Below are 26,341 nucleotides of genomic sequence, written 5' to 3' on the forward strand. Positions count from 1 at the left end.
TTTAATAATTTTATATTATTTTTAATAATTTATAATTTTATGATTTTTAATAATTTTTATGAGAAAAATATTAGATTAAACCAAAATTTTTACATGTCATCATTTGATTGATCCGTCAAATTATTTTAAAGTTAACATAGTCAATGATGAAAACTGTTAATGAAGAGATCTAATTAATTATTTTAGTCAACAAAAATATTTAATTAAGTGCGAATTTAATATAAGAGCTTCATTAATTTTTGCATTTTTAAGAGGTTTTATTTTTACATATAAGCTTAAATAAAATATTTGATAATTATTTAATTCCATTTATTTCTTTTTCTAGGTGGAAGCCCAGAAGAAGGAATTAATCAAACAATTATACCTTTTGTACGAACCTGCCACCTACCACCATTTGTCGAACTAACCATTTGACACGTTTCCTCCACGGTGGCGCCATTTCTTTTGACAAAAAATTTTCCCTACTTAAATGTCCTTTTTTTTTTTTTTTTTCTTTTGAATAACCTACTTAATTGACACCGAGTATCCGCATTTATTTTTCCCACCTTTTCTACCACAAAAACCACCCTTGAAAACAATTCATTATCAAAGAAGAAGGATTTTCAAAATATAGAGCAAAACAGTGGCCAAAGCTGTTCAATGATTAATGCATTATTGTCAAACATGTGGAAACCCGCTGTATACCATTGTCCGTTTCTGCAGTTGGGATGGTGAATTAACGTTAGGCATATGCGTTTAAGGTCCCAATTCAGTTCACATCTATACAAGCATCGGCTTATTGCAGTCGGCATACTGATGAAAGCATGACCCCCTCCCCCATCAACTTTTGACTTTTCAATTCTAATCTGATTTTTTTTCTCTATATTTTCATAACTAATCCTGATTAATGTTAACAACACAACAAGAGGTTTTAACTTTTTCTTTTTGATCCATGTGGGATATGAGTGGCTAGCTTAGATCCCCCACTTGCCAAATACTCTTCCTAATTATCTCAGTTCAATGCATGATATATTTATCTTTTTGTGTTTGACAAAAATGTTTCTAAGGATGGGATGGAGTCAATCTTGTACAAAGGCTTCCCATTCCAGTCCAAATTTAGCATGCAATTTCACACGTCAAGTTACCTAGTATTTTAATGAACAAAACATTTGTTTATCTTTCTCAAAACACTTGATTGTTAATTAGCTGCCAACATATCTCTATAAAGATAAAACGACAGAAACTATAGACATTATAAGCAAACTGTGTCTCACTAGCTAGTTTTAGACTGCATAATCTGCTATTTTTTAATGCTTTGGAAAGCATTCCCAACGACCACAAGTCTTTGTTTGTCTTGATTTTCATAATATTGTTATAAATATATTACAACACAACTCGCTTTATATAGAAATGATAGTTTCTAACACTACATAAAGTCTATGTCTTATTTAAAGATAGTATGATATGGTATTATTGCAGGCATGGAACGAACAATTCTCACCTTCCTTCTCCAATTATCTCCTGGAATTCAGTAATATTGACTGGAGAGTATAATGATGGATCATCTATCCCTACAGTAGTCTTGTTCATACTCTTGACGTTATTGCTGCTATGATCCGATGCATTGGATGTTTGTGATTCTTCCGTCATGAAGCTGCGTGTTATATCCTTATACGCCCAGTCAGTTATGTAACTTGGTTTTGTTGTAACTTTGCTCACTTCGAAATCTCCTGCGAGCATACCAACAACACGGGACATGGGCGGCCGCATTAATGGCGATCCCTGAGTGCATAAAAATGCCACCCCTATCACTCTGAGAGCTTCGTCTTCGTTGAACTCCAGTAATGTTGGATCAACCAAGCTCAAGAGTTGGTTATTTTCATGCAGGGCCCAGGCCTGGAGACATTGTAGAAACAAACTGATGATCAAGAGCAAGTCTTTCAGAATTTAATAGGTTCTTCAACAAATAGTACTGCAAAGGGAAAGATTTCTTTATGGATTACCCATTCAAGAAGATAAATTTTGTCATTTTCTAAGGTGTTATCAGCGTTTGGTCTACCACTTAAAATCTCCAAAGCAACAACCCCAAAGCCGAAAACATCAGCTTTCTCTGTAAGATGCCCGCGCATTGCATACTCCGGTGCCAAGTAACCACTTCAAGATAATTACATTGCATTGGTGAATAATCTAACCATTCAAAAACATAAATTCTATGCTGCTAATTAGGCAGGATTCATGAACAAAAAGGTTGAAAGGTCTTACATTGTTCCGGCAGCGCGAGTGGTGACATGTGTTTTCTTGTCATCATAAAGTTTTGCCAACCCAAAATCAGATATCTTTGGGCAGAGCTCTGCATCAAGCAAAATATTGCTTGCCTTAACATCCCTATGAACAAACCTTGGCCTAGACTCCTCGTGAAGATAAGCTAGTCCTCTTGCAGTTGATAAGCAGATATTGAACCGGGTTGGCCAATCAAGACGCAAGTCAATTTTTCCTGCATTTATGGTGCAAGGAATATCAAACAACTGATTCATTAATAAACAAAGATATAAAAACATGGTATTAGTCTATTAGCATGTTCTGTTACCAAAGAGTGCCTGATCAAGGCTTTTGTTCTCAAGATACTCGTAAACAAGGAGGCGTCTTTTTCCCCCAATGCAACACCCTAATAGTTTGACAAGATTACGATGTTGCACTGCTGATATGGTAGCTATCTCAGTAACAAATTGTTCTTTCCCCTGGTTTGATGCTACAGAAAGTCGTTTCACAGCTACAACTGTCCCATCAGAAAGTGTACCCTAAAGCATTATACGATTTAGTAACACTGTGTAATAAATCATCCTCTCTCTCGATAATTTCTTTATCGTATGACAAGCTATTATCATAGTTAAGCATGCTAAGAATAATAAGACATTGTTTACCTTGTATACAGGTCCGAACCCCCCTTCTCCTAACTTATTTGAAGAACTGAAGTTTTCAGTGGCAGCTTTTAACTCTGAATAACTGTATGTGTTTGGTCTAGGGTTGATGCCAAGAAGCACTGCAGAGTACTCAAGTAAGTCAATTAGTAGTCTGTAATTGCAAACATGATATATATTATATGATAAAGAATGATGCTCTTACATTCCTCATCATCATCATCTCTTTGACTCTTCGCATAAATAATTACAAATACAAGTATGAAAGCCAATGCCACAATAGGAACTGTAACACCAACAATCAATGCTACGTGGTTCTTCTCTTTAGGAATGCCCGGTGGTATCCCACTGACATTTGGTTTAAAACCTGGGAAACAAAATAAATGTATTAGAAAGAGAAAAACTAAATATAAGCACATGAAGCTTATGTTATATAAAGATTCTCATGTGTTAAGGTGTCTTACTTGGAACAACACTAATAGCCGAAATGGATGGACCGTAATAACCTTGTGTTGGTGTGCAGCAAGTCCCCTTACCAGCCCAAAACAGGTGAATTTCAAGATGGTTCTCAGTTACATTAGCAGTGAAATTCGTAATTATTGCTCTCTCAACACCACCTGCTGCCTTCGATATATCAAAATCCCTCAATCGCCGAGTTCCCTGATAAAGCATTATAGCAATAAAGATTTCTAAGTGTGAAATTAAGTGAACATCATTATGATCATGAAAGCATTGCAAATAGGGGGTATGAAATGAATGATATACAGCTTAGAATGATATGAATTTATACATTAAAAAAATATTACCTGAATATAAACATCAAAAACTCGCCTTGCTAGACTCTTCCAAGACTGTGAGGTTCGGTCTGGGAAACCTGTTTCCGCAAAGAACAATCTTACAGTATAGGGTCCATTCTGAAGGCCTAGGCCATAGTATCTGAGTGATCCAGGGGATAGCCTTGAAGTCTGATACAGCTCCGGAGTGTTGGTACTTTTCACTTGTGCTAAGGTGTTCTGCACAAATTGTGGATCCTCTCTATCTGCAAACAAGCCTGCATTGCTGATTGCCCATTTCTGTGTGCTGGTTACATTAAATGTTGCTGCGCCGAGTGTGCGATTCTCAGCCTCAAATAGTATCCCAGTGGATGTCATCTCTGGTCCACCACACTTGACCGCGAAGTTTGCATCTACCAATGGCGACACCGAAATATGTTAACAAATTATTAAGCATTAGTCATGATTAAATCTTATAATTAAGACCCTGACAACAGATACTGGTTCAAAAGTTTTAGTTAGTACATCGTGGAGCATTTCTATTGCATGGGAAGCTCCTTTGAAGGCATTCTAATCCTGGTAAAAGCCTGAGGAGTTCAAAACGATTTCTGGATTAGGAAATTTAAAGGAATGCGTTGCATAGTAGATAAAATAGTAAGCATTTGTTTTCGTAGAGGTGAAAGAACTCTTTTAAGGTAGGTGTTGCGGAAATGATAACTCACCTTATGTTTGTGCTTTTAAGAGTGAAGTTGTTGGCTACAAGGTTCCTACATAAAATTCCATGAAACAAGCTCTTATTAGTATTGTTTTTCAATTGGTTCCTTATCAATAATAATAAGCTCCATTTGGGCACCATAAAGGCCATAATCTACAAAGGGGTGTTAAAATTTGAAAGCAAAAGTAAGTTTAGTATTCTGGTTTAAGATACATACAGTTGTAAGCCTGAGTTTACCCAAGAAGGCAAGTTTCCTGATAGAAAATTATATGATAAATCTCTGCACGGAGAAGTACATTAGCAGAAAGTGAGTATAGAGTATGAATATATTGCCAGAATCAGAAGAATTTAATTGCTTTCTCTATTTGATGGTTCACTAAATGAATATTATATGAAATATGTTAGTGTGACCGTGATATAATGACTTACATAGTCTGAAGAGTTTCACTCTTTTGGCTGGGAATGGCACCTGATAGACTATTATTTCCAAGAAACCTGATACATTTCAATTGCATGAATGAGGGGAGTAATGTCAAAGTGAAAACCATAAGGCCAGACCTGAGATTTTCTACTAATAATGGGGATGCCCTTTTTTTTTTTTTTTTACTTACAAGTATTGGAGAGAATTCATTGTGAACAAAGCACTTGGAATTTCGCCTGTTAAGTTGTTAAAACTCAAATCTCTGAAACAGACAAAAATTAGAAACATAAAGCAAGCAAATATAGCACTTAACTTTTAAATAAAACTTACAGTTTTTGTAAAGATTGTAATTCCGTGATATAAGATGGTAAAGTACCCCTAAGCAACACATTTCTTAGAACCCTATAGGAAAAACAAGTATATTAATTCATAAATTTATATAAATACATGGCTAATGTATTAAATAAGCCTTTAAACTTTATCATATATAAGCTTTATACTTTTCTTACATCCAAATAACCCTTTCAACTTTAATTGGTACATAAATAAACTCTCAAATTTAAATAAAAAAACTTTTATTGAATTATCTTTAATTATAATTGCTTTAGAATTCAACTAATCAAAACATAATATAAAAATGACATGCAATGTTAAAATTTATATAAAAATAAAGTTGGTATATACTTATTGTTATATACTACAATTAAGCTTTTAATGAAGTTGGTATCATTAGTTTACTGGACACAATTCAATAGAAAAATGATAAAAGAAAAATGATAAAAGGACACATTTTTTTATTAAGTAATAAATATAACTATGAAGATATTTTTATCTTCTATCTTTTATGTCAATAAAAATCTGTTTAACCCTAGAATAAATTTATAAGAATAATCACATATGATAGATTTAAACTTGAGGAAACTTTAAAGTTTTAATTTTATCATTTCAACTTTAAAGATTTAATTATACATAATTTGTTTGGTTTAAATTGTGGGTGTGTTATAATCTAATATTAAAAATTTTTTATATAAATTAAAGGTTAAGAGCTTATTTCGATACAATACAAGTTAAAAGCTGAAGGGCTTATATGGATACCAATTAAAGTTCTAAAGACTTAGTTGGGCGTAAAAAAAGATATAAGGGCTTATTCAAAAAAAATGATAAATTTCAAGTACTTATTTAGTATATTAGCCAAAAAGAGAATAGATTAATATAAGTAAACGTATGCACTCACAAGTCAGTCAGGTTCTTTAGATTTCTTACAAAGTCAAGAGAAGAACTCCCATTGTATATACCGCCAGTTCTCCTACATGATGTACGAGCTTAAGATTACAATACATGTATACATATGTGTATACATGCACGTATCAAGCATGAATATGTAGACAAAGGAAGAGAGTCCACCAGTGGTAGGGAGGAGATACTATTAGAAAAGTAAGATATCTCTACTTACAAAGAAACCAATGAGGTTAAATTCGCAAAACTGGATGGTATTGGTCCTTGAAAAGAGTTCCCTTCAATTCTCCTGTATAAACATTTGACAAACAAGTCAATCATATGAAAAATTAAGGTAAAAGCTATCATTCTTGATGTCTTATTCATAAAGAACTTATATGAAGATTATAACAAAGATGTTTCGATAAATTACAATGATGTAAGCTTCGTCCAGTTATTGCCAATAAAGTCCGGTATTTTGCCTGTGAATGCAGCATCAGATGCCCACCTAAAATTCAACAAAGCTTACTGTTAGATAAGGTAGACAATTTGCAGGAGCAGGAAATAGAAAGGTCTTTCTTACACAATTTCCAGGTTTTCAAGGTTGGCAAATGTTGAGGGAATCTCACCAACTAATCCACAACTGTTAATGTATCTGTCAAAATTCATAAAATAATCATTGTCATAATTTCATATGGTAGCCTGGAAACTTAATCATGCACATTCCCCACAAAGAAATAACTTACATTTGCTGAAGTTTGACTAAACTACCAAGTTCTGGAGGCAATGTTCCAGAGAAGTTGTTATTACCAAAAGACCTGCATTACGTTGATCCACATATAATTTCGTTTGAAAAAACTTGAAATTAAAAATAATGAAAAGGCATTTTTATTTCTTCATAAATTATATCCTTAATTTTAATAGAGAGAAGTTTAGATTCATATGGTATTGATGCAACAACACTATTACGGTATTACGCTTCCAATCAGAAGTTTTCAATTATTAATCCTTTAAAGGACATATAATAGTATTTACGAGTAAAAATTTTCTCAAGAACACCACTATTCGATCCTTCACATGGCCATGGAAACAGAAAAGATTTCATTGGGACTACTTTTCAGTTCTTACAGTAAATATAACTCCTTAAGGTTTCCAAGCTCCTGTGGAATGGATCCAGAGAAAACGTTGTGGGCAACTGACCTATACAAATAAATAAACCAAAGAAATTAGCCAACAAGTAATGTAAAAAAAAATGAAAAATATACAAAGAACGGTTTCCTATTCCAGTATGTCAGAAAAGCCATTGTTTGTCATACAGGAAGGGTTCGTGGTTTTCCACATTAACAATGTTGCAATGTAACTTATAATTGCACCATTTTCTTATTAATTATTAGCTATTGTTATTTCAAAACTTGTTCTTAATATACACCAAAAAATAAAATGCTTTTATCAAAATATGTTTGCGCACTCACAGTAACCCTAGTCTAGACATATTTCCAATAAATGCTGGCAAAGGACCAGAGAAGAAGTTTAAATCAATCTTCCTGCATTGTGAAACAATATAAATGATTATCATCAGTTACTGTAAACATTATAAAATATGTTAGAATTAAGTGACCCAAATTCTTATTTAAATAAAATACGATGGAAAATAAAATAAAAGTAAAATCCATATAGAACTAGACTTCTTTTATTTTATTTTAGAATAAGGTTTTTAAACCTTATTAAACTCCATCTATTTTATATTGATTAGATAAGGTGTTTCAATCCTACTAGAATATGGCTTTGCAAGCCTATAAATAGACATAGTCTATTCCTCTTGTATTTGAGTAAAAATTTTTCGACATAGTGAATTTTCTTCTCCTCTGCCCGTGGTTTTTTTCCCGAAAGGGTTTCCACGTAAAATTTATGTGTTCTTTATTTTATTTATTTTATTCTATTTTATTTTTCACAAATTGGTATCAGAGCTTCCGGGTTATTCATCTCGATCACGGTAATGGCGTCTTTGAAGTATGAAATTCCGCTGTTGGATCGCAACACCGATTTACGTTGTGGCAAATTAAGATGCAAGCAGTTCTTGCACAGATGGATCTAGAGGATGCCCTGCTAGGGATAGATAAGATGCCTTCGACATTAACAGATGAAGAGAAGAAGCGTAAGGATCGAAAGGCATTAACACAATTACATCTGCATTTGTCCAACGAAATTTTGCAGGATGTGATGAAAGAGAAAACGCCATTGCATTATGGAAGAGGCTAGAACAAATATGTATGTCGAAAACTCTAACAAGCAAGTTGCATATGAAGCGGCGTCTTTATGCTCATCGTTTGGAGGAAGGTGCGTCAGACACGAACACTTAACAAAGTGTTTAAAGAAATTCTCTCAAACTTGGAGGCCATGGAGGTTCAAGATGATAAGGAAGATCTAGGGTTGATTCTACTTTGTTTGTTGCCCCCGTCTTATTCAACCTTTAGAGACACGATTTTATATAGCCGCGAGTCTCTCACAGTTGATAAGGTTTATGATTCTTTAACCTCGTATGATAAGATGAAGCATCTTGTGGTTAAACCCAACTCTCAGGGAGAGGGTCTCATTGTTCGTGGGAGACAAGACCGGAATGTTGATGATGATCGTGGTAAAACACAGAACGAATCCTCGTGGTAAATCTAAGGGTAGATCGAAATCTTCAAGCAGAGGTAAAACTTGCAACTTCGCAAGAAGAAAGGGCACATTAAATCTGAGTGCTATAAGCTACAAAATAAGATTAAAAGGAGGCTGCGAATCAAAAGGAAAACAGCCGAAAAATTCCGTGAAGGCGATGTTGTAGAAGACTACAATGATGGTGAACTTCTAGTTGCTTCATCAATGATTCTAAAGTAAGCGAGAGTGGATACTTGATTCAGTGCACCTTCCACATGAGTCCCAATCGGGATTGGTTTACAACTTATGAAACGATGATCTGAAGGTGTTGTTTTGATGGGAAATAATGCTTCATGTAAAATCGCGGTGTTGGAACAATTAAAGTTAAGATGTTTGATGGAGTTGTCGAACACTTAGTGACGTGCGGCATGTTCCGAATTGAAAAGAAATTTAATTTCGTTGAGTACTCTTGATTCAAAAGTGCAGATACACAATGAAAGTGGGGTTTTAAAGATTTCAAAGGGTCCCTTGTTGTGATGAAAGGGCAAAGAAAGATTGCCAAGTTATATGTTTCTGAGGTTCTCTTATTCTTGGTGATGCATTGCCGCTTCCTCTTCCTTGTCGATGATGATATTACTAAACTTTGGCATATCGCCTAGGGCATATGAGTGAGAATGGCATGGCGAATTAAGCAAAGAGGACTTCTTAATGGGCAAGGAATTTGCAAACCGAATTTCTGTGAGCACTGTGTTTTGGGAAGCAAAAGAGAGTTCGATTCACTAGAGGAATCCATAACACGAAGGAAACGTTGGAGTATATCCATTACGATCTGTGGGGCCGTCGAGTGCCTTCGAGAGGTGGAGCTAATTATATGCTAACCTTTATTGATGATTTTTCCGAAAAAGTTTGGGCGTTCTTCCAAGCGAAAAGCGATGTGTTTTCCACATTTAAGTCTTGGAAAATTATGATTGAAAAGCAGACGGAAAAGCAGATAAAATACCTCCGTCATGCAGAATGGCTTAGAGTTACGCTACGATGAGTTTAATAGATTGTGCAAGTCGAAGGATCATGAGACACTTGACGATTCGTCATACTCCACAACAAAAGCGGCGTTGCGAGCGAATGAACGAACGATCATGGAGAAGGTTCGATGTATGTTGTCAAATGCCAACTTACCGAAGTCATTTTGGCGAAGCGACCTCTCTGCATGTTTTTGATCAACCGATCTCCATCCGTTGCCATTGAGAAAAGACTCCACAAGAGGTATGGTGCGGTAATCCGCTAATTATTCGATTTAAAGATTTTTGGGTGTCCTGCGTATGCTCATGTTGATAATGGAAAATTGGAACCGAGATCCATTAAATGCGTTTTCTTGGTTATAAAGCTTATGTAAAAGGCTATAAGTTATGGTGTCCTGAAAATAGAAAAGTTGTGATTAGCGAGAGATGTTGTTTTTGATGAAACGCTATGCTACCTAACTTATCTCTTAAAGACTCTTCCAATAAAGAAAACCAAAAGCGGTGGAGTATCGATTAATCTGAAATCAACTCCTCAAGCCAAGACAAAATTGAGAATAGAGTTACTTCTTCACCGCAATACTCTATCGCCAAAAACAGGACAAGAAGAGAAATTAAACCTCCAAAGAAGTATGCCGAGGTTGATCTAGTTGCTTATGCTTTAAATGTGGTGAAGATATAGATGCGAATCAAGAGCCATTTAATTATTCGAGGCGATTAGGCTGTGAAGACTCGAAAAAGTGGATGTTTGCTATGCAAGAGGAGATGGAATCACTCCACAAAAACAGAACATGGGATCTTGTAAAACTTCCTAAAGGTAAAAAGGTCATTAGTTGTAAATGGGTGTTTAAAAAGAAAGAAGGACTCAGGAGTTGAAGAACCCAGATATAAAGCAAGGCTTGTTGCAAAGGGTTACATCAAATTTCAGAGTGGACTTCACAGATGTGTTCTCTCCGGTTGTTAAGCATAGTTCGATTCGAGCTTTGCTTGGTATTGTGGCCATGCATGATTTGGAGCTTGAGCGGTTAGATGTAAAACGCATTTTTGCATGGAGAACTTGAGGAAGATATTTACATGCAACAACCGAGAGGGTTTTATAGTCTCGAAAAAAGAGGACTATGTTTGCTTGCTGAAAAAGTCCCTTTACGGTTTGAAACAGTCACCAAGACAATGGGTACAAGAGGTTTGATTCCTTTATGACTTCTCATGATTTCAAAAGAAGTAGTTTTGACGGTTGTGTCTACTTTAAGAAAAAGTGATGGTTCTTTTGTGTATCTACTTCTTTATGTTGATGACATGTTGATAGCGACAAAAGATAAAAGAGAGATAAGAAAGGTTAAAGCCCAACTAAGTGAAGAATTTGAGATGAAAGATTTAGGACCAGCAAAGAAGATACTTGGTATGGAGATTCTCGAGATAGAAAAGCAAGTAAATTGTACCTAAGTCGGAAGGGTACATTGAGAAAGTTCTTTGCGGTTCAATATGCAGAGTGCTAAGCTGTTAGTACTCCTTTAGCGACCATTTCGGACTTTCATCGGCCTTATCTCCTCAATCGATAATGAGATTGAGTACATGTCACATGTTCCATACTCTAGTGCAGAGGATCTCTCATGTATGCTATGGTTTGTTCACGTCCGATTTATCATATGCGATCGGTCGCGTTAGCGATACATGGCGAATCTGGTAAAGAACACTGGAAAGCGATTCGGTGGATTTTAAGATACTTACGAGGCACTACTAATGTTTGCTTACAGTTTGGAAGAACTAAAGATGGAGTTATAGGGTATGTTGATGCTGATTTTCTTGGAGACCTTGATAGAAGAAGATCTCTCACGAGTTACGTCTTTACAATCGGAGGTTGTGCAATTAGTTGGAAAGCCACTTTGCAAACTACGATCGCTTTGTCTACCAATCAAGCTGAGTACATGGCGATTCTCGAGGCTTGTAAAGAAGCTATTTGGTTGAAGGGACTATTTAGTGAACTCAATGAAGACCTTCAAATCAAGACAGTATTTTGTGACAGTCAGTGCCATCTTTCTTACAAAAGATCAAATGTTTCATGAGAGAACAAAACACATTGATATTCGGTATCATTTTGTTCGTGATATTATTGCTCGTGGTGATATTGTTGTGAGCAAAATTAGCACTCATGAAAATCCTGCAGATATGATGACTAAGTCACTTCCTATAACCAAGTTTGAGCATTACTTAGACTTGGTTGGTGTTCATTGTTGAAGTTAAACCCTTAAGGGGTTTTTGGAAGAGGTGAAGAACTTGTTTATTGAAAGTTCGCGATGAAGAACTTGTTCATTGAGAATTTGTGTCAAGGTGGAGATTGTTAGAATTAAGTGACCCAAATTCTTATTTAAATAAAATACGATGGAAAATAAAATAAAAGTAAAATCCATATAGAACTAGACTTCTTTTATTTTATTTTAGAATAAGGTTTTAAACCTTATTAAACTCCATCTATTTTATATTGATTAGGATAAGGTGTTTCAATCCTACTAGAATATGGCTTTGCAAGCCTATAAATAGACATAGTCTATTCCTCTTGTATTTGAGTAAAAATTTTTCGACATAGTGAATTTTCTTCTCCTCTGCCCGTGGTTTTTTTCCCGAAAGGGTTTCCACGTAAAATTTATGTGTTCTTTATTTTTATTTATTTTATTCTATTTTATTTTTCACAAAATATGTGCTCATTTGGAAAATCAACATTGGCTTATGAAGATCAAAAGTGGGAAAACATTCTTACAAGAATGTCAGATAAGGCAAATCCAAAAGCTCCTCTGGTAATTCTCCTCGTTTATCTAGACCATATACCCTCCTGATAAAAGTGTTCAAAAACATGTAAAGTAATAATACAGATGATATATTAATTATTATAAACTTCCCAACAAAAGCCCTTTAGTAATGAAGATCTATGTTGTTGAAAAACCACGTGCTTCAACTTTTCTTTACCCTCAATATTGAAGAACCATTTCAACTTATTACTAATTAACATGAATGGGGTAGCTTTTGAATTGTTATACTATAATGATAAAAATGGTTTAAAAGTATTGCAGAAGAGTAAGAGTGCAAGAAGCATACAGCCGAGTAATATGGCAAACAGTACTAGCGTTGAAAGAACAATCACATCTGATAGCAGGGTTATTAGAAGGATCCTCAAACACAGAATCATCTTTGCTGAGAGCAGATCCACTGCATGGGTCTCCAGTGGTGTTCCATGAATCCACTGCTTGTACATCCCATTGTTGGAAGATTGAATTCAATGCCCTTACTATTTCCCCATTCATTAAACAATTGGCAAAAGAAAAAAGAAATCATGTTAAGTGATTACCATTTTTCAAAATTCATAATTACTATTAACATTAATAATCAGAAAAAATAAATTAAATAACACTTACTATAAATTTGGTTAGTTTAAATTTTTAAAATTGTTTTTGTTAAGTTTGTGTGACTCAAATTTTTGTTAAAAAAAGTGTCAGGATAGAGGGATCTATGGGGCGGTACGGTACAGACTACGTTATTCTATTAGATTTTGATTAGAATTAGGTTTTTCTCGAAAGAGTTTTCACCTAAAATCTTTGTATTCTATTTTTTTTCTTTTTTGTGATTCATTGTTATAATCAACATTCGATTTTCACATTTTTCACAAATGTTTTGTAAAACTAAAAAGTTGAAAACAAAAACTTGGTTCAAATCCATTTTCAATGTATTAAATTTTATTTTATTTCTCATATTTCAATTATAAGAAAATACGTAGTAAACATGGTTTTTTTTCTATTTTATTATTTAAAATAATTTTTATTTCTATTTATCAAATGTATTTTTTTCAATTTAAAAATGTAAAATGAAAATAAAAATAAAAGTTATTTTTAGAAAACAAACTGAGGCTAAAAGATGCCAAGACCTTCGCCATGCTATTATGCTACGACCTCGTTAACTAAAATATATTTATATTTAATCAAAGATTTAATTGGTTTTATGAAAATGGCTATAATTGCTATAGTTTTTCATATAATTAATTATTTGGATAAATTTTAAAACTATATATAAATTTTGTTTTAATAGTAATGTGATACATAAATTTTAATTTGATGTTGATATGAGCTTAAGTGGATTTTAGATATTTATTTTAATTTAAGATTTTTATTAAAAGTTTTATATTTAATTATTAGAAACATATTGTAAATAGAACTCTTTGGTTAGAGAAGTTAATTTAGGAGATTTAATTTTATAAAATCAAATTTTAATTAGTTTTCAGGAGTTAATATTTACTTTAAACTTTAGCCTATTAATGCTTCGAAACTTGGGTATTAGCTTTTCTTTTCGATTTCGATTCATCCTTTTTTTCTAAGGATTTCATAATTGGACATTGAACTCATTTCATATGATGGGAGTTGACGGTGTATTGGGGGCGGCTCTGCTATGTGCTATTCATGGTGCTACCTTAGAGAATACTTTATTTGAAGATGGTGATGATGCAAATATACTTATTCAATGGTCACAGCTAACCGCTTTTGGTCCCAAATCTTTAGGGTTGCTTTTTCCAATAAATGTTGGTTACATTTCTTTATGTTATTTGTATCAGTAACCGATTTATGGATGAGTGCTCTTGGAGTAGTCGGTCTGGCTCTAAACCTACGTGCTTATGACTTTGTTTCCCAAGAAATCTATACAGCAGAAGATCTTGAATTTGAGACTTTCTACACCAAAAATATTCTTTTAAACGAAGGTATCCGTGCTTGGATGGCAGCTCAAGATCAGCCTCATGAAAACCTTCTATTCTATAACAGCTTGATTTTTAATGGTGTCAGAAATAATAGTTCGAGGCCACCAAATTCGACGATTAAGCTCGTAAATTATATTATTTAGTATTTACGAGTCAAATGTGATTTTAGAAATATTTTTTTTGAATTAGTGAATTGTGTTTTATAAGGACTTATTAGGTTAAATGGTTTAGAAAACGAGGTATCGAAACTTCAATTTTATAAACCAAGCTGTAAATATTTATAAAAATATTTAAGGAGAGTCATTAAGGTAGTATTAAAGTTTCGTTAAAAAATTTTAACGTTTTGATAGTTAATTAATTAAAAAGGACTAAATAAAAAAAGGTGCAAAACTTGCTAATTAAAGAAATAGTGATTAAATAGCCCAAATGATAAATAAGGGAGGACCAAAAGGGAAAATTGACACACAAGGGATGGCTGAGGCGGCATATGCAGAAAAAAAAAACATGAAATTAGGTGAAACAAGGGCAAAATGGAAATTAAAATTGAAATTAAAATAGCTAAAATGAGATTTAATAGTTTCTAGGCAATTCTTCATCAATCTTCAGCTTAAAAACACCATTGTAGAACCCTTAAGAAGCTTATTTTCATATTTTGTTACAAGTGAGTTCAATTCTTGTCTTTTTATTAGAATTTTTATGTTTTAATACTTTTACAATTAGGTCCAACTATCTATTTCATTAGTTTTTATTTTATTGGAAATTTTGGAAGTTACCATTGATGAATATAGAATGTATTAGATGAATAAACATGGATTTAGAGCTTTAATTTTGTTATTTGATGATTTTATGAAGTGATTTTGTTAAATATTGATTTTAAGATCAAATTGTGAAAAGGTTAAGTATTAGGGTTTGGTATTAAATTTATGTTTACTAAGGGCTGTATGATAGCCTAGAATATTTAGATAAATTTTCAATTGAGAAAAATTAGTTCATTTGATAGACTAATTAGTAAAGGGACAAAATTGTAAAAGTTGTAAAAGTTGGGGTAATTAATTTTCAAAATTGAGGGGTATTAAGTGTGATGTGAATTGGAACTAAAATATATGCTAATGAATGAATAATTTCATATTTTAGACTAAGAGCCCGTAGATAATCGTGAAAAAGAAAAATTAGCAAAATAGCCCCTAAACTTTTACAAATCTTACAATTTAACCAAGGTAAGTTCGTATGGTTAAAGTTTAATAATTATATTGAATTGATGTATGATATTATGTATTTAGTATATTGTTGTAAAATGGAATATTGTTAAATTATGAATTTGAAGTGAATATCCAATTTAAATGGAACGCGGGATTGAGTACAATCGTTGTGTGGAGATCAGCAAAGGAAGAATTGACAGAAAATTACCCAAGTAAACTGAGGTTCAGCATTTGTTACGAACTTTCGTGTTTATTTTCAGTTTAACTCTCACGAGCTTCTGTTTAACTGATATGGGTTTCCATTCAGCCCTAATGGGTTTCCGTTCATCTATTTTAAGCTTCTGTTTAACCCTTACGGGTTTCTATTAAGTTCTTATGAGCTTCCGTTCAACCCTTACGGGTTTCTGTTTAGCCTTCGGATTTCTGAAAATGATGTGCTCATATCTGTAAGCCGTTCTCCGATCAGGTAAGATTTGATAAATGACTTATGTAATTAAAATTAAAAGATTTATTATTTATTATTGATATTAATTTGAAAGAAGTTTGTTCATCGATTTATGTTGTGTTTAACAGGGAAAGTGCATGATTAATTTACTATTTAATGTATTATATTAAGTTCGGTAAGATTTATGTTTAATCTATCGAACTTATTAAGCTTCATTAAGTTTACTTGTGTTGTTTAATGTTCTTGTAGATTAATGTAAGGTCGGGAGATCGAATCAACACATCAAGCCACACTATCCAACTTAATCCGTTATATTTTGCAACGTGTACTAAGGTTTATATGGCATGTATAGGGTTGGAATGGTTTTGAGTATAGTTGGTTTGTGTAAATGTTATGAGTTACATTTTGTTTATATTTCCAATCAACTTATGTAAGTATGCTTTAATCATACTTGATGTGTGTTTGAAATGGTTAAATGATGGTATTCAATAGGCATATTGAGGCATGGTTTGAGCTAGTGAATTTAGTAAAATATGCATATATGTGTATATGGTTAATTTGGTAAGATTGGATATTTGAACATATGTGATGATATGTTAGGTATAAAACTTGGTTTTAGCTTGAATTGAAAGTCTTATTGTGATTCGTGAATGTGCAAATGGTTGTGCTTAGGTTGATACAAAGATTGGGTGAGAAAAGAGGCCATAAAATGACCTATTTTGGTCTACAAAGGCATGTGTCTCAGTCGTGTGTGACACACGGCCTAGCACATGGGTGTATGGTCTGGCCGTGTGTCCTCTACATCTTTAAAATTGATAACAGAATGCCCAAGTTTTTGCACACGGCCTAGTACACTGGCGTGTGGCTTGACCGTGTGACCTCTGCACCTTAATTTCATAACACACGGCCTTGCACACGGGTATGTGACTTGGCCGTGTGACCTAAGTCAGAGAATTACACGGGCATAGACACAGGTTGGGACATACCCGTGTGCCTCACATTGAATGCCCACATGGCCTAAGACAAAGGTGTGTCTTTTGGCCGTGTGAGCCACACGGCCTGGCCACACTGGCGTGTGACCTCTGTACTTAAGGGAAAATTTTAGAATTTTAAGAGAAATTCTCTGAGTTTTCAGTTTAGTCCCAACTTATTTCTAATAAGTATTTTGGGCCCTGAGGGCTCGTCCAAGGGACAATATGAATGATTTATGAATAGTTTCTGTTATGTATGTTAAATGATCTGAGATATTTGTTTTTGATTTGAAAAGTAATGCTTCGTAAGCTTATTTCGAAGACGGATAAGGGTTAGGGGTGTTACATATTCCCTGAGGAGGTTCTATCCCGTGGAAACGCTTTTTAATGGAACTTGAGAGATTTCATTTTGTTTATTCATTCAAGGTTGAGATTTAAGAGATTCACCTTGTTTACTTATTATCCATGTTTCTAAGTACAAGTCATTTAGGGGTGTGGTAAAGGGCCATTCAATTATCGTTGTTACTAGTCACAAATTGATTAGAGGTGGCGTAGGATAAATTACCTTCAAAAGCATATTGTCTCATCAATTTGCTAAATTTGTTTATTGCCTTATTATCCATGTCTCTAGGTACATGTTATTTAGGAGTGTGGTAGGAAGTTATCTGATTATCGTTGTTGCTAATCACAAGTTAATTAGTGGGGTAAGATAAATTATCTCTTGTTTTTACATCAAAAGTATGTTCACTTGTTGATTTTCTAAATTTGAAGATATGAGATTTTTTTAAATCCTAAATTTCACATTATTTAATATTCAAGGCTTTGGTTTAAGTGTTAAAAAAAGCGTCTTTCGTGAATCCCATGTGATGGTCTGATGGTTAAAGGTATTTATCGTCCTAGGTGTGACTTGGGTTTGAGTCACGTCAGTCACATTGGTTATTCGAGCTTAATGTAAAATTTCTAAAGATATTGGTAAACTTAAAAAGTTATTTTTTAAAATAGTTTTAAAATCTACTATGTTGTAAAATTGTAAGTTGAAATTTTAAATTATTAAATATAAGTAAATTAAAAGAATTTATTATGTAAAATTATGTGATTAGTAAACTGTTGGTGAGTTTTATGAATAGGGATTTGTGAGGGCTTGAATGGTGGTTGGGGAATGATGTTTGTAACAGCCCGTTTTTAGTGAAATCGAAACAGTAATTTTGGGACCACGAATCCGAGCCAAAAAGAAAATCATTTTAATATTAGTGCACGATCTATATTATGATAGGAATAACATATGAAAATTTCATTAAGAAAATTTTACCGAATACATGTCTAATTTAATAAAGGACTAAATTGCATAAAATACAAAAGTTGAGTTCTAGTAGTTATAAGCATCAAGTAGTAATGAAATTCAAAATTTGAGGTCCTTATATGGCAAATAGACCATTAAGAGAAGTTAATAGATAAATTTGATGAATCATCCATGGAAAATTAGAAAAAGAAAAAGACTAAATTGGAAATTGAAATAATCAAAGATGATAATAAACTAATATCATCTTATTTCATCATTTTCCCCAAAATTAAAATACATGGAAACCGTAGCTAAGAGAAAAAAGTTCAAGCAAACTTTGTTGGCTTAATTAGGTATGTTTTCTTGTCCTGTTTTTAGTAATTTTTATATTTTCGAGATCGTAGTAACCTAATCTAACTATTTTGGAGATTAATATGCAAAGTTATCAAAGTATTAAAGTTTTGACATGGATGAATATGCATGAGTTATGAAGTTTTATGGTAGAAATGGAAAGGTTGTTGATAGATAATCAACTTTTGTAAAGGAAATTTTCTTAAAATTGTGATTTAGGGAGTAAATTGAAAAGATGTAAAATTTATGAAAAATTTTGATTTTTGTGAAATACATGGACTATTATTGTTATATGAAAAATTTGGCTAGGCTTGGAATCAGGGTTAAGTTGCATAAAATTTATTTTCCGAGCCTAAGGACAAAATCATCATTAATTAAAAGTATAGGGACAAAATGGTAATTTTACTAAGATGTGAATTGGATTGAATTGAATATGAAATGTATTAAATTGATGTTAAATTCATTTATATAGATCCGGAAAGATCAAATAAGGAGTTAGATCGAGGAAAAGAAAAAGTGTCGGATTAGTAGGTTTTTGTACACAAGCAAGTGTCGAGGTAAGTTCGTATAACTAGATTGTGTATATTTATATGTTTGAATTGGATGTTGCATATGTGAATTGTATAAATGTCATATGTATGAAATTGATCACATATCCGATAATGCCTAATAAAATAATAAATCTCGTTTGAACAAATGAAATTAGATGGATACAGGGTTCCCGGAGTGGTTGCAGTTCTACATATGTTGCGAACACACCATAGCTCGCAAAAGCATCCTGTTATAGTTCACATGAGCATCCCGATATAAGCTCTCTTGAGCTTTCTGATACATTGTTCTTCCAAGCTTCCCGTTTATATGCTCTAATAAGTATTCTGATCAGTAGTGATCTTGTATGTGTTGTGGACACACCGCAGCTCTTATAAGCGTCCCTATATATGGCTATCCGGAGCTTCCCGATTAAAAGCTCTTTCATGAGCTTTCTGATAATAGCTCTTCAGAGTTACCCGTTAAGCTTGCATGAGCTTTCTGATTTAAGCTTTTATGAGCTTTCTGTTATTAAGCCCGGATATATAAGCTTCTCATTACAAGCTTACATGAGCTTTCTGTTATTTGGCTTGGAAGAGCTTCATGTTTAAATGCTCAATGAGCATTCCTGAATATGAATTGAAGGATTTCAGACTTGCACACTTCATGTGTACTACCTTTGTATCTATCGATAATTTAAATGATTCAACGAGAAAAGTTATGATTCGAGATGATATGAATTCAAGATGAATTACTATGATAAATACTTGAAATACAAAGATATGATATGTACATGTTCATGAACACTTGAAGTAATAAATACATGTATGTGGAAATTGAATATTGATGAGCTCATATATATTTCTTGGTGTTTATTTTACTAACATGATTTTTGAGGATATGTGTTAGGCTTTTGGCCATGTTGTTTGGAATATGTTTTATTTTCTTACCTTTAATGTGATTAAATGGTAAGTTAAATTCCATGTTATACAAACTTACTAAGCATTAAATGCTTACTCTGTTTTACTTCCTCTATTTTATAGCACTTCAAAAGCTCATTGGGTTGGAAGCTTGACGGAGATACTTCACACTATCCATCAACTCGCTTCGATATAAAAAGTAAATACATTTTGGTTATAATGGCATGTATAAGCTAAAGTAGTCATGGATGGTATGTATATGTATGGTTGAAATGAGCCATTTGATATGGCTTGTAATTTGGTATGTTTTGATATATATATAAAATGGTCTTAACATGCTTAATGTGTGTTTGAATTGGAGGATTAATGAAAATGATATAGGCATATTGATTGTGATAGTAAAATTGATTGGACATGCATATATGTACATATGATATTTTGGTAAGTATAGATAGTTGAATATATGTGTTGATATGTTTTACATAAAAATTATTTTGGCTTGATTAGAATGATTTATATTAGATTGGGATGTGTTTAAATGTTATTGTAGGTGAAAGATAAGTTTGGGTGAGAAATAAGGCTTGGAAATGGCCTTATTTTGTCCACATAGATAGAGACACGGGCGTGTGTCTCAACTATGTGTGACACACAGCCATGCACACGGGTGTGTAGATTGACCGTGTGTCCCCTGCATCTTTAAAATTTTAAAATAAAATGCTCAGGTATTTTCACACGGGTAGAGACATGGGCGTGTGTTTCAGCTGTGTGTAGCACACGGCTTGGCACACAGGCGTGTGACTTGGCCGTGTAGCCCCTGCACCTAATTAATGTAAATTAAAATGTTCACACGGTCTAGCACACAGGCGTGTGGCTTGGGCGTCTTACCCAAGTCAATAACCACCCTAATTTGGACACAGGCTAGGACACGGCCGTGTGTCCCTATTTCAAATGTCCACACGGCCTAAGACACGGGCGTGTTTCTCGACCATGTGAGCCATACGGCTTGACCACACGGGCGTGTGTACTTAGGAAAAATATTAAAATTTTGCGAAAAATTGTCTGAATACCTGAATTAATTCTAACTTATTTCTATTGCATATTTTGGGCCTCGAGGGTTCATATAAGGGGCAATAAGATTGTTTATGACTGATTTCTGATATAAATGAGAAATGATATGAAATGTCCGTATTTGATCTGTTTATTTCGGTAATGCTCTGTAACCCTGTTTTAGCGACGGATACGGGTTAGGGGTGTTACAATGTTGCTCGGTGGTTTTGATTTAAAAAAGGTTGTTGGATGATGAGTTGGTTAATGGTGATGATGGTTTTTATAATCGGGAAATTGAGAATTTGAAGTGTAATAGTGATTGGATTTGTGTGTGGGTGTCAAGTGAGTGATTTAAATGATGATGAGTTTAGTGTTTAGTGGCTTAGGATAAGTAATAGTTAATAGTTTAGGTTGAGAAGTGATGATCTTATGAAAGACAATAAGGATAGAGTGAGATTTGATATAAGGCAATGTGTGAGAGAAAAACAAAAGGAATAAATTTTAATAATGTTTATAGTTTTCTCTAGTTTTTTATTATATATTTTAACTTTATATATATTTATACTTTTATACTTTTCTATAAATTTTGTCTAATTTTTATAACTTTTGATAATTTTTAATTCTTTAAAAATTTTATATATTTTCATAAAATAATATTTTTAATATTTCTTTGTCGCGTTAGTATTAGTTACACGTGACATGTTAAGTGTCATTATCATATGTTGTTTGACACATCAACAAAATTTAACGTCCAACATGGTTAACGTTAACAAAGAGGTCTAATTAATTAATTTATTGTGATAAGTACTCAATTAAAAATTCAATAAAAGAAAAAATATAGAAGAACAGTAGAAGATATATATAAATATGAAATATTAAATAAAAATAATTATATTTTAAGGAGTAAAAAATAATTTGGTGGACCTAAATGAACTCAAATTATTTATTTATAAATATAGACAAATTAGGATAAAATTTGATATCAATATTTTAAGTTGATTTAAGTTTGGGCAAATATATATGTTACTAATATTGTGCATGATCTTGATTCGAACTTGATTTGGCCCATCTATAAACACATCTACTTTGTGAGACAATTCACCCTAACCATTTAATACCATTCAATTTTTTTTATTGATTTGATATTCTCCTATCAACTAATGAACTGTGTATGCTTATATATAATTGGAGACAAGGATAAAATTATTTGAGATTGAACTCAAAATCTCATGTGTCACTACATAATGTTGTTACCTTTAAATCAAAATATTGTTTAAGAATTGCCTCAAACTGATATCGATTAATGTTTTAGAAACCGAACTGAAGATGAAATTGATTTAACCTTCGACTTCTAGTTCAGTCATCAACACCTATTCGGCTGCCATTAAGCCATTAAATGAAATAGCTACACAATCCTAACCTATTTACTTCCTGTTGAAATGCCAAATAGCCATTAAATCAAATAATAAGATTATTTTATTGTAACAATTCATAATTTAATAAATTCAAAAAAATATTAAAAGTTTAATTTTAAAATTATTTTTTAGTATCGATTAGTACACTATATTTCGATTAATACGGACGAAATCAACCAAAATTTGCACTAAAACAAAACCTATGAATAAACCCTATGATTAATCAAGTTTTCAAATCCATATCCACTACCCACTAACCCTAAACTAAGATTAAAGAAATTATTTTAAAACAATATTAGTTAAGATTTCAAACTTATGAATAAAGTGAGGTTTTGATTTAATAGTAGGTTTAATGATGTTAATAGTTTAGAAATCATGAATAGATATTCTTTCTCTTATGTATTATCACTTCAACGTTATCATATATAAATATCTAATTATTAAATTGATTTTATTTATAATTATTTAAAAGTATTATTTATACTTGTAGCTTGTTAAAAAAATTCAAACTTATACCAACAAAACCCTTTAGGAACTAAGATTAAGACTTTCAAGATTTTTTCAAAGATGAAAATGGAACTTGTAAAATTCACTTTTTAATATATATATATATATATATATATATATATATATATCAAGAAGTCTTAATAATGTTAGACAAAAGATGAATGAAGATAACTAAGCTTTGGTGATCTTATTATATTAAAGAAGAAAGTCAATGTGACAATAGGAAGCCTTCAAAAAGTTTCAATATTGACAAAAAGTTAAAATCATTGAATCCGGACAGCAATTGTCTCCAATTTTCGCATTTCTGTGGAAATATATTTTGGTAAGTCTCATTGTACATCATCATGGTTTGATTTTATTCACTGGAAAGAAAAAAAATTCAAATGTCTTAAAAATATATGTTTGACAAAGAGATCAATGAGAGATAATTTCTTCTAGTATTGTCAATAGATGAAAAAAATCTTATGATATTTATTATATAATTGTCAAACGTAATTATAAGCCCTGAACAAGTTTCAACATATTAACATGATATATGAGAAGTTAAAATCATTGAATAAATGGATAGCAATTAAGAGACGAAATGATGAAATCGCTAGGAGTGTATGAATCTATGACTTAAAACTCACAAAATATTTACGAAATTTATATGTATATGTGGTTATAAAAAGTACTGATGTATAGAAGAGAAAAGACTATAAACCATTGAAGTATATGAGACCAAAGGTACATATGAACGTAATTTCGCCAACATATATATTAAAGAAGTGTTAACAAGGCGCTGAGGCCTTTGTCGCTTTTGCCAGTTTTTTGCAGAAATTGAGTCTGCAATTTTGAAGGTGGGTAATGTTGTTTTCTCTCTGGCAGATCGGATAGGTAATGTTTTGGCATCGTCTTTGGCGATGGCTGGTGTTAATCGGCAGCAAATGTTTAAAGCTTGGTGGTGAGGTTTTCTGTTCAAGAATTATCAGTTTCTTACGTTGTATTTGGACTTTGTCTTTATTATGTTTTTTGTTGTTGCTTGTTTTTCTGTTTTTGGATGCTGCTGTGTTTTCTTTGACATTGCAGTCCAATGTAGCAAAAAAAGAAGTGTTTATAGGTATGAGGGGAACGATTATTCAGATTGGATTAGAGACTAGACTAGTAGTATATATACATAAAGTGAATAATGTATAAAAAGTTGACATACCTGAAAAAATAAACCCTAAACTTATGTGCAACTGCAAGCTGAATTGTATGCTAGCTTAGCAGCATGGTTTTGGATATATGAAGGGAGAAAAAGAAAGAGAAGAGTACCTTCGGAAGGATGGGTGGTGGCAGTGACGTTTGTCTGGGCATTAATGGATTGGTTGCATGAAAACAAAACAACCACCCAGAATAAGAACAAGCCTTTCCAAGTAGATGGTACTCGTGGCTTCATCATTTCTTTTTTTCTCTTTTCACTTCAGAATTGTTTCTCATAATCTGTGATCAGCGATCACCACTTATATTAGTATCTAGTCGTACGGTAACTAGGTTTTTTTCTCATCATCATACCACGCAATGACTCCAATGCTTCTAATCTTAGTCTTGGTCAATATAAAAAAATCCAAAATAACTTGTATATATTAATTAAATCGGCATTTGTACGGAGATAATATATTATAGTATAGGCCCACCACTGACATGAATGGACAGAAACTGAGAGCTTGGACAACGAGCAAGTTGGCGGTGTCTCATTCGATAGGAAATACTTTTAGGCAATATTAATGAATGGGAAGCCACTTGCCTTCGTCTTGGTAAATATAAAAACACTTCACAATTGAAACATAAATTTACAGTTTACAAGGTAATGCTTTTGGCCTGCCTGCCTTAAACAATCCAGAAATGAACGTGTGGCACTTGAGTTAATGGACTGCTGTAATATTTACTGCATTCATTCATTCATTCATATTCTCAAGAACAGTTTTGAAGTGGGAAAACAAAAATGCATTGCAGACCTTAAGAATAAAGAAGCAGACAAATTCGAACCACGTGGAGGAAGTTTGACATTATCGTAGGTGGTTAGTTAAGACAGTTCAAAGGTTTATCGTCACCCTTTGGCCTACAAACTGGCAATCAAGAAAAAGCTGATGAATTAATGGAATAGGTACTTAAATTATAATGTGAAACATATTCGCGGTGGTGGATAAGTTCAGGGTCAGCAGTCAATTTGAAATAATAATAGCATAAGACACTGTCACACTGTTGCAAGTCGTGCCATTCCATCCTCACCAACATGGGCGTAGCCAAGGGGGGCAACATGGGCGTAGCCAAGGGGGCTGGCATGCCCCCGCCCCTTAAAATGGAAAATTTTATTTTAGGCCTTTGAAATTTTTAAAAAATTTTAAATTAGTAAAGGTAAAATTACACTTTGGCCCCCCCTAAAATTATAAAAATTCAATTTAATCCTTTACAAATTATAAAAATATAAACTATAAAAAATTAAAATTTCATCCGGCCCCCCTAAAAAAATTTTCTGGCTTCGCCCCTGCTCACCACACTACAGGAAAATTGGGCTTTAGCGGCGTTTTTAGTGGCGTTTTAACAAAAAACGCCGCAAATATTTTACATTAGTGCCGTTTTCAATAAAACGCCGCTAAAAACAGAGCAATAGCGGCGTTTTTGATCCAAACGCCGCTAAAACTGAGCAATAGCGGCGTTTTTGGCCAAACGCCGCTAAAATCGAACAATGACGCTTTGGGAAAAACGCTATAGGTCGAGTTTTAGCGGCGCTTTTGAAAAAACGCCGCAAAAAAGTAATTTAGTTTATGGGTTATGGTTTAGTGATTAGGGCCTAGAGTTTAGGATTTGGGATTTGGGGTTTGGAATTTAGAGGTAAATATGATAAACTACTTAACTTGTGTATCTTGGATTTTTTATAATATAAATCTAAATAAGATAAATATAAATTATTATTTTAAAAATAGGTATATATATATGTTTTAGGGCTATTAGGGATTAGAGGTTATGATTAATGATAAAAAATTAATTTATTTTAGAGTTTTGGTAAGCATTAAGATTCTATTTGAATTACTTTTGTCCTTGTTATATATATATATATATATTAAACTTCTAATATATATTAAGATTATAATATATATTTAGGGTGTAAGTTTAGGTTAAGGGTTTAAGGAAATGATGATACTATTAGCTAGCTAGAAATTAATGAAGAACATTTGGATTTTACTAAGATTCAAGCTATTTTGTATATACTCATATTATTTAATATAAGAATATAAACATATA

The 26,341-nt window shown here is 32.8% G+C and overlaps 1 protein-coding gene across 2 annotated transcripts; it reads right to left on the bottom strand.

Moving 5' to 3' along the window:
- Positions 1-1,170: 1,170 nt before the first annotated feature.
- Positions 1,171-24,643, bottom strand: LOC108488085 (probable LRR receptor-like serine/threonine-protein kinase At1g56130). 2 transcript variants are annotated; one of them, XM_017792396.2, is made up of 24 exons: positions 24,371-24,643; positions 12,768-12,957; positions 12,433-12,504; positions 7,494-7,565; positions 7,150-7,221; positions 6,768-6,839; positions 6,605-6,676; positions 6,455-6,529; positions 6,260-6,331; positions 6,041-6,112; positions 5,137-5,208; positions 4,997-5,068; positions 4,815-4,880; positions 4,603-4,665; positions 4,393-4,437; positions 4,196-4,257; positions 3,704-4,083; positions 3,362-3,557; positions 3,103-3,264; positions 2,901-3,019; positions 2,567-2,777; positions 2,242-2,473; positions 1,983-2,133; positions 1,171-1,875 (listed from the first exon to the last, which is right to left on the bottom strand). In XM_017792396.2, exons 1-24 carry the CDS (start codon positions 24,495-24,497, stop codon positions 1,477-1,479), a joined length of 3,126 nt encoding a protein of 1,041 aa, XP_017647885.2. In that variant the 5' UTR covers positions 24,498-24,643; the 3' UTR covers positions 1,171-1,476. The 2 variants fall into 2 exon arrangements, with proteins under 2 accessions (XP_017647885.2, XP_052876120.1); XM_053020160.1 differs by lacking the exon at positions 7,494-7,565.
- Positions 24,644-26,341: the final 1,698 nt, after the last annotated feature.

This window comes from Gossypium arboreum, chromosome 10, assembly GCF_025698485.1.
Source record: "Gossypium arboreum isolate Shixiya-1 chromosome 10, ASM2569848v2, whole genome shotgun sequence".
Classification (NCBI taxonomy): domain Eukaryota; kingdom Viridiplantae; phylum Streptophyta; class Magnoliopsida; order Malvales; family Malvaceae; genus Gossypium; species Gossypium arboreum.

Bases quoted from the DNA above. Each gene is read 5' to 3' on its own strand.
- LOC108488085 (XM_017792396.2), bottom strand. From the start codon at position 24,497: ATGATGAAGCCACGAGTACCATCTACTTGGAAAGGCTTGTTCTTATTC. The intron at 6,677-6,767 runs GTAAGTTATTTC...GAATTTTGACAG, and splicing joins TTAGTCAAACTTCAGCAAAT to ATACATTAACAGTTGTGGAT. The intron at 3,558-3,703 runs GTAATATTTTTT...ATGCTTTATCAG, and splicing joins TTTTTGATGTTTATATTCAG to GGAACTCGGCGATTGAGGGA.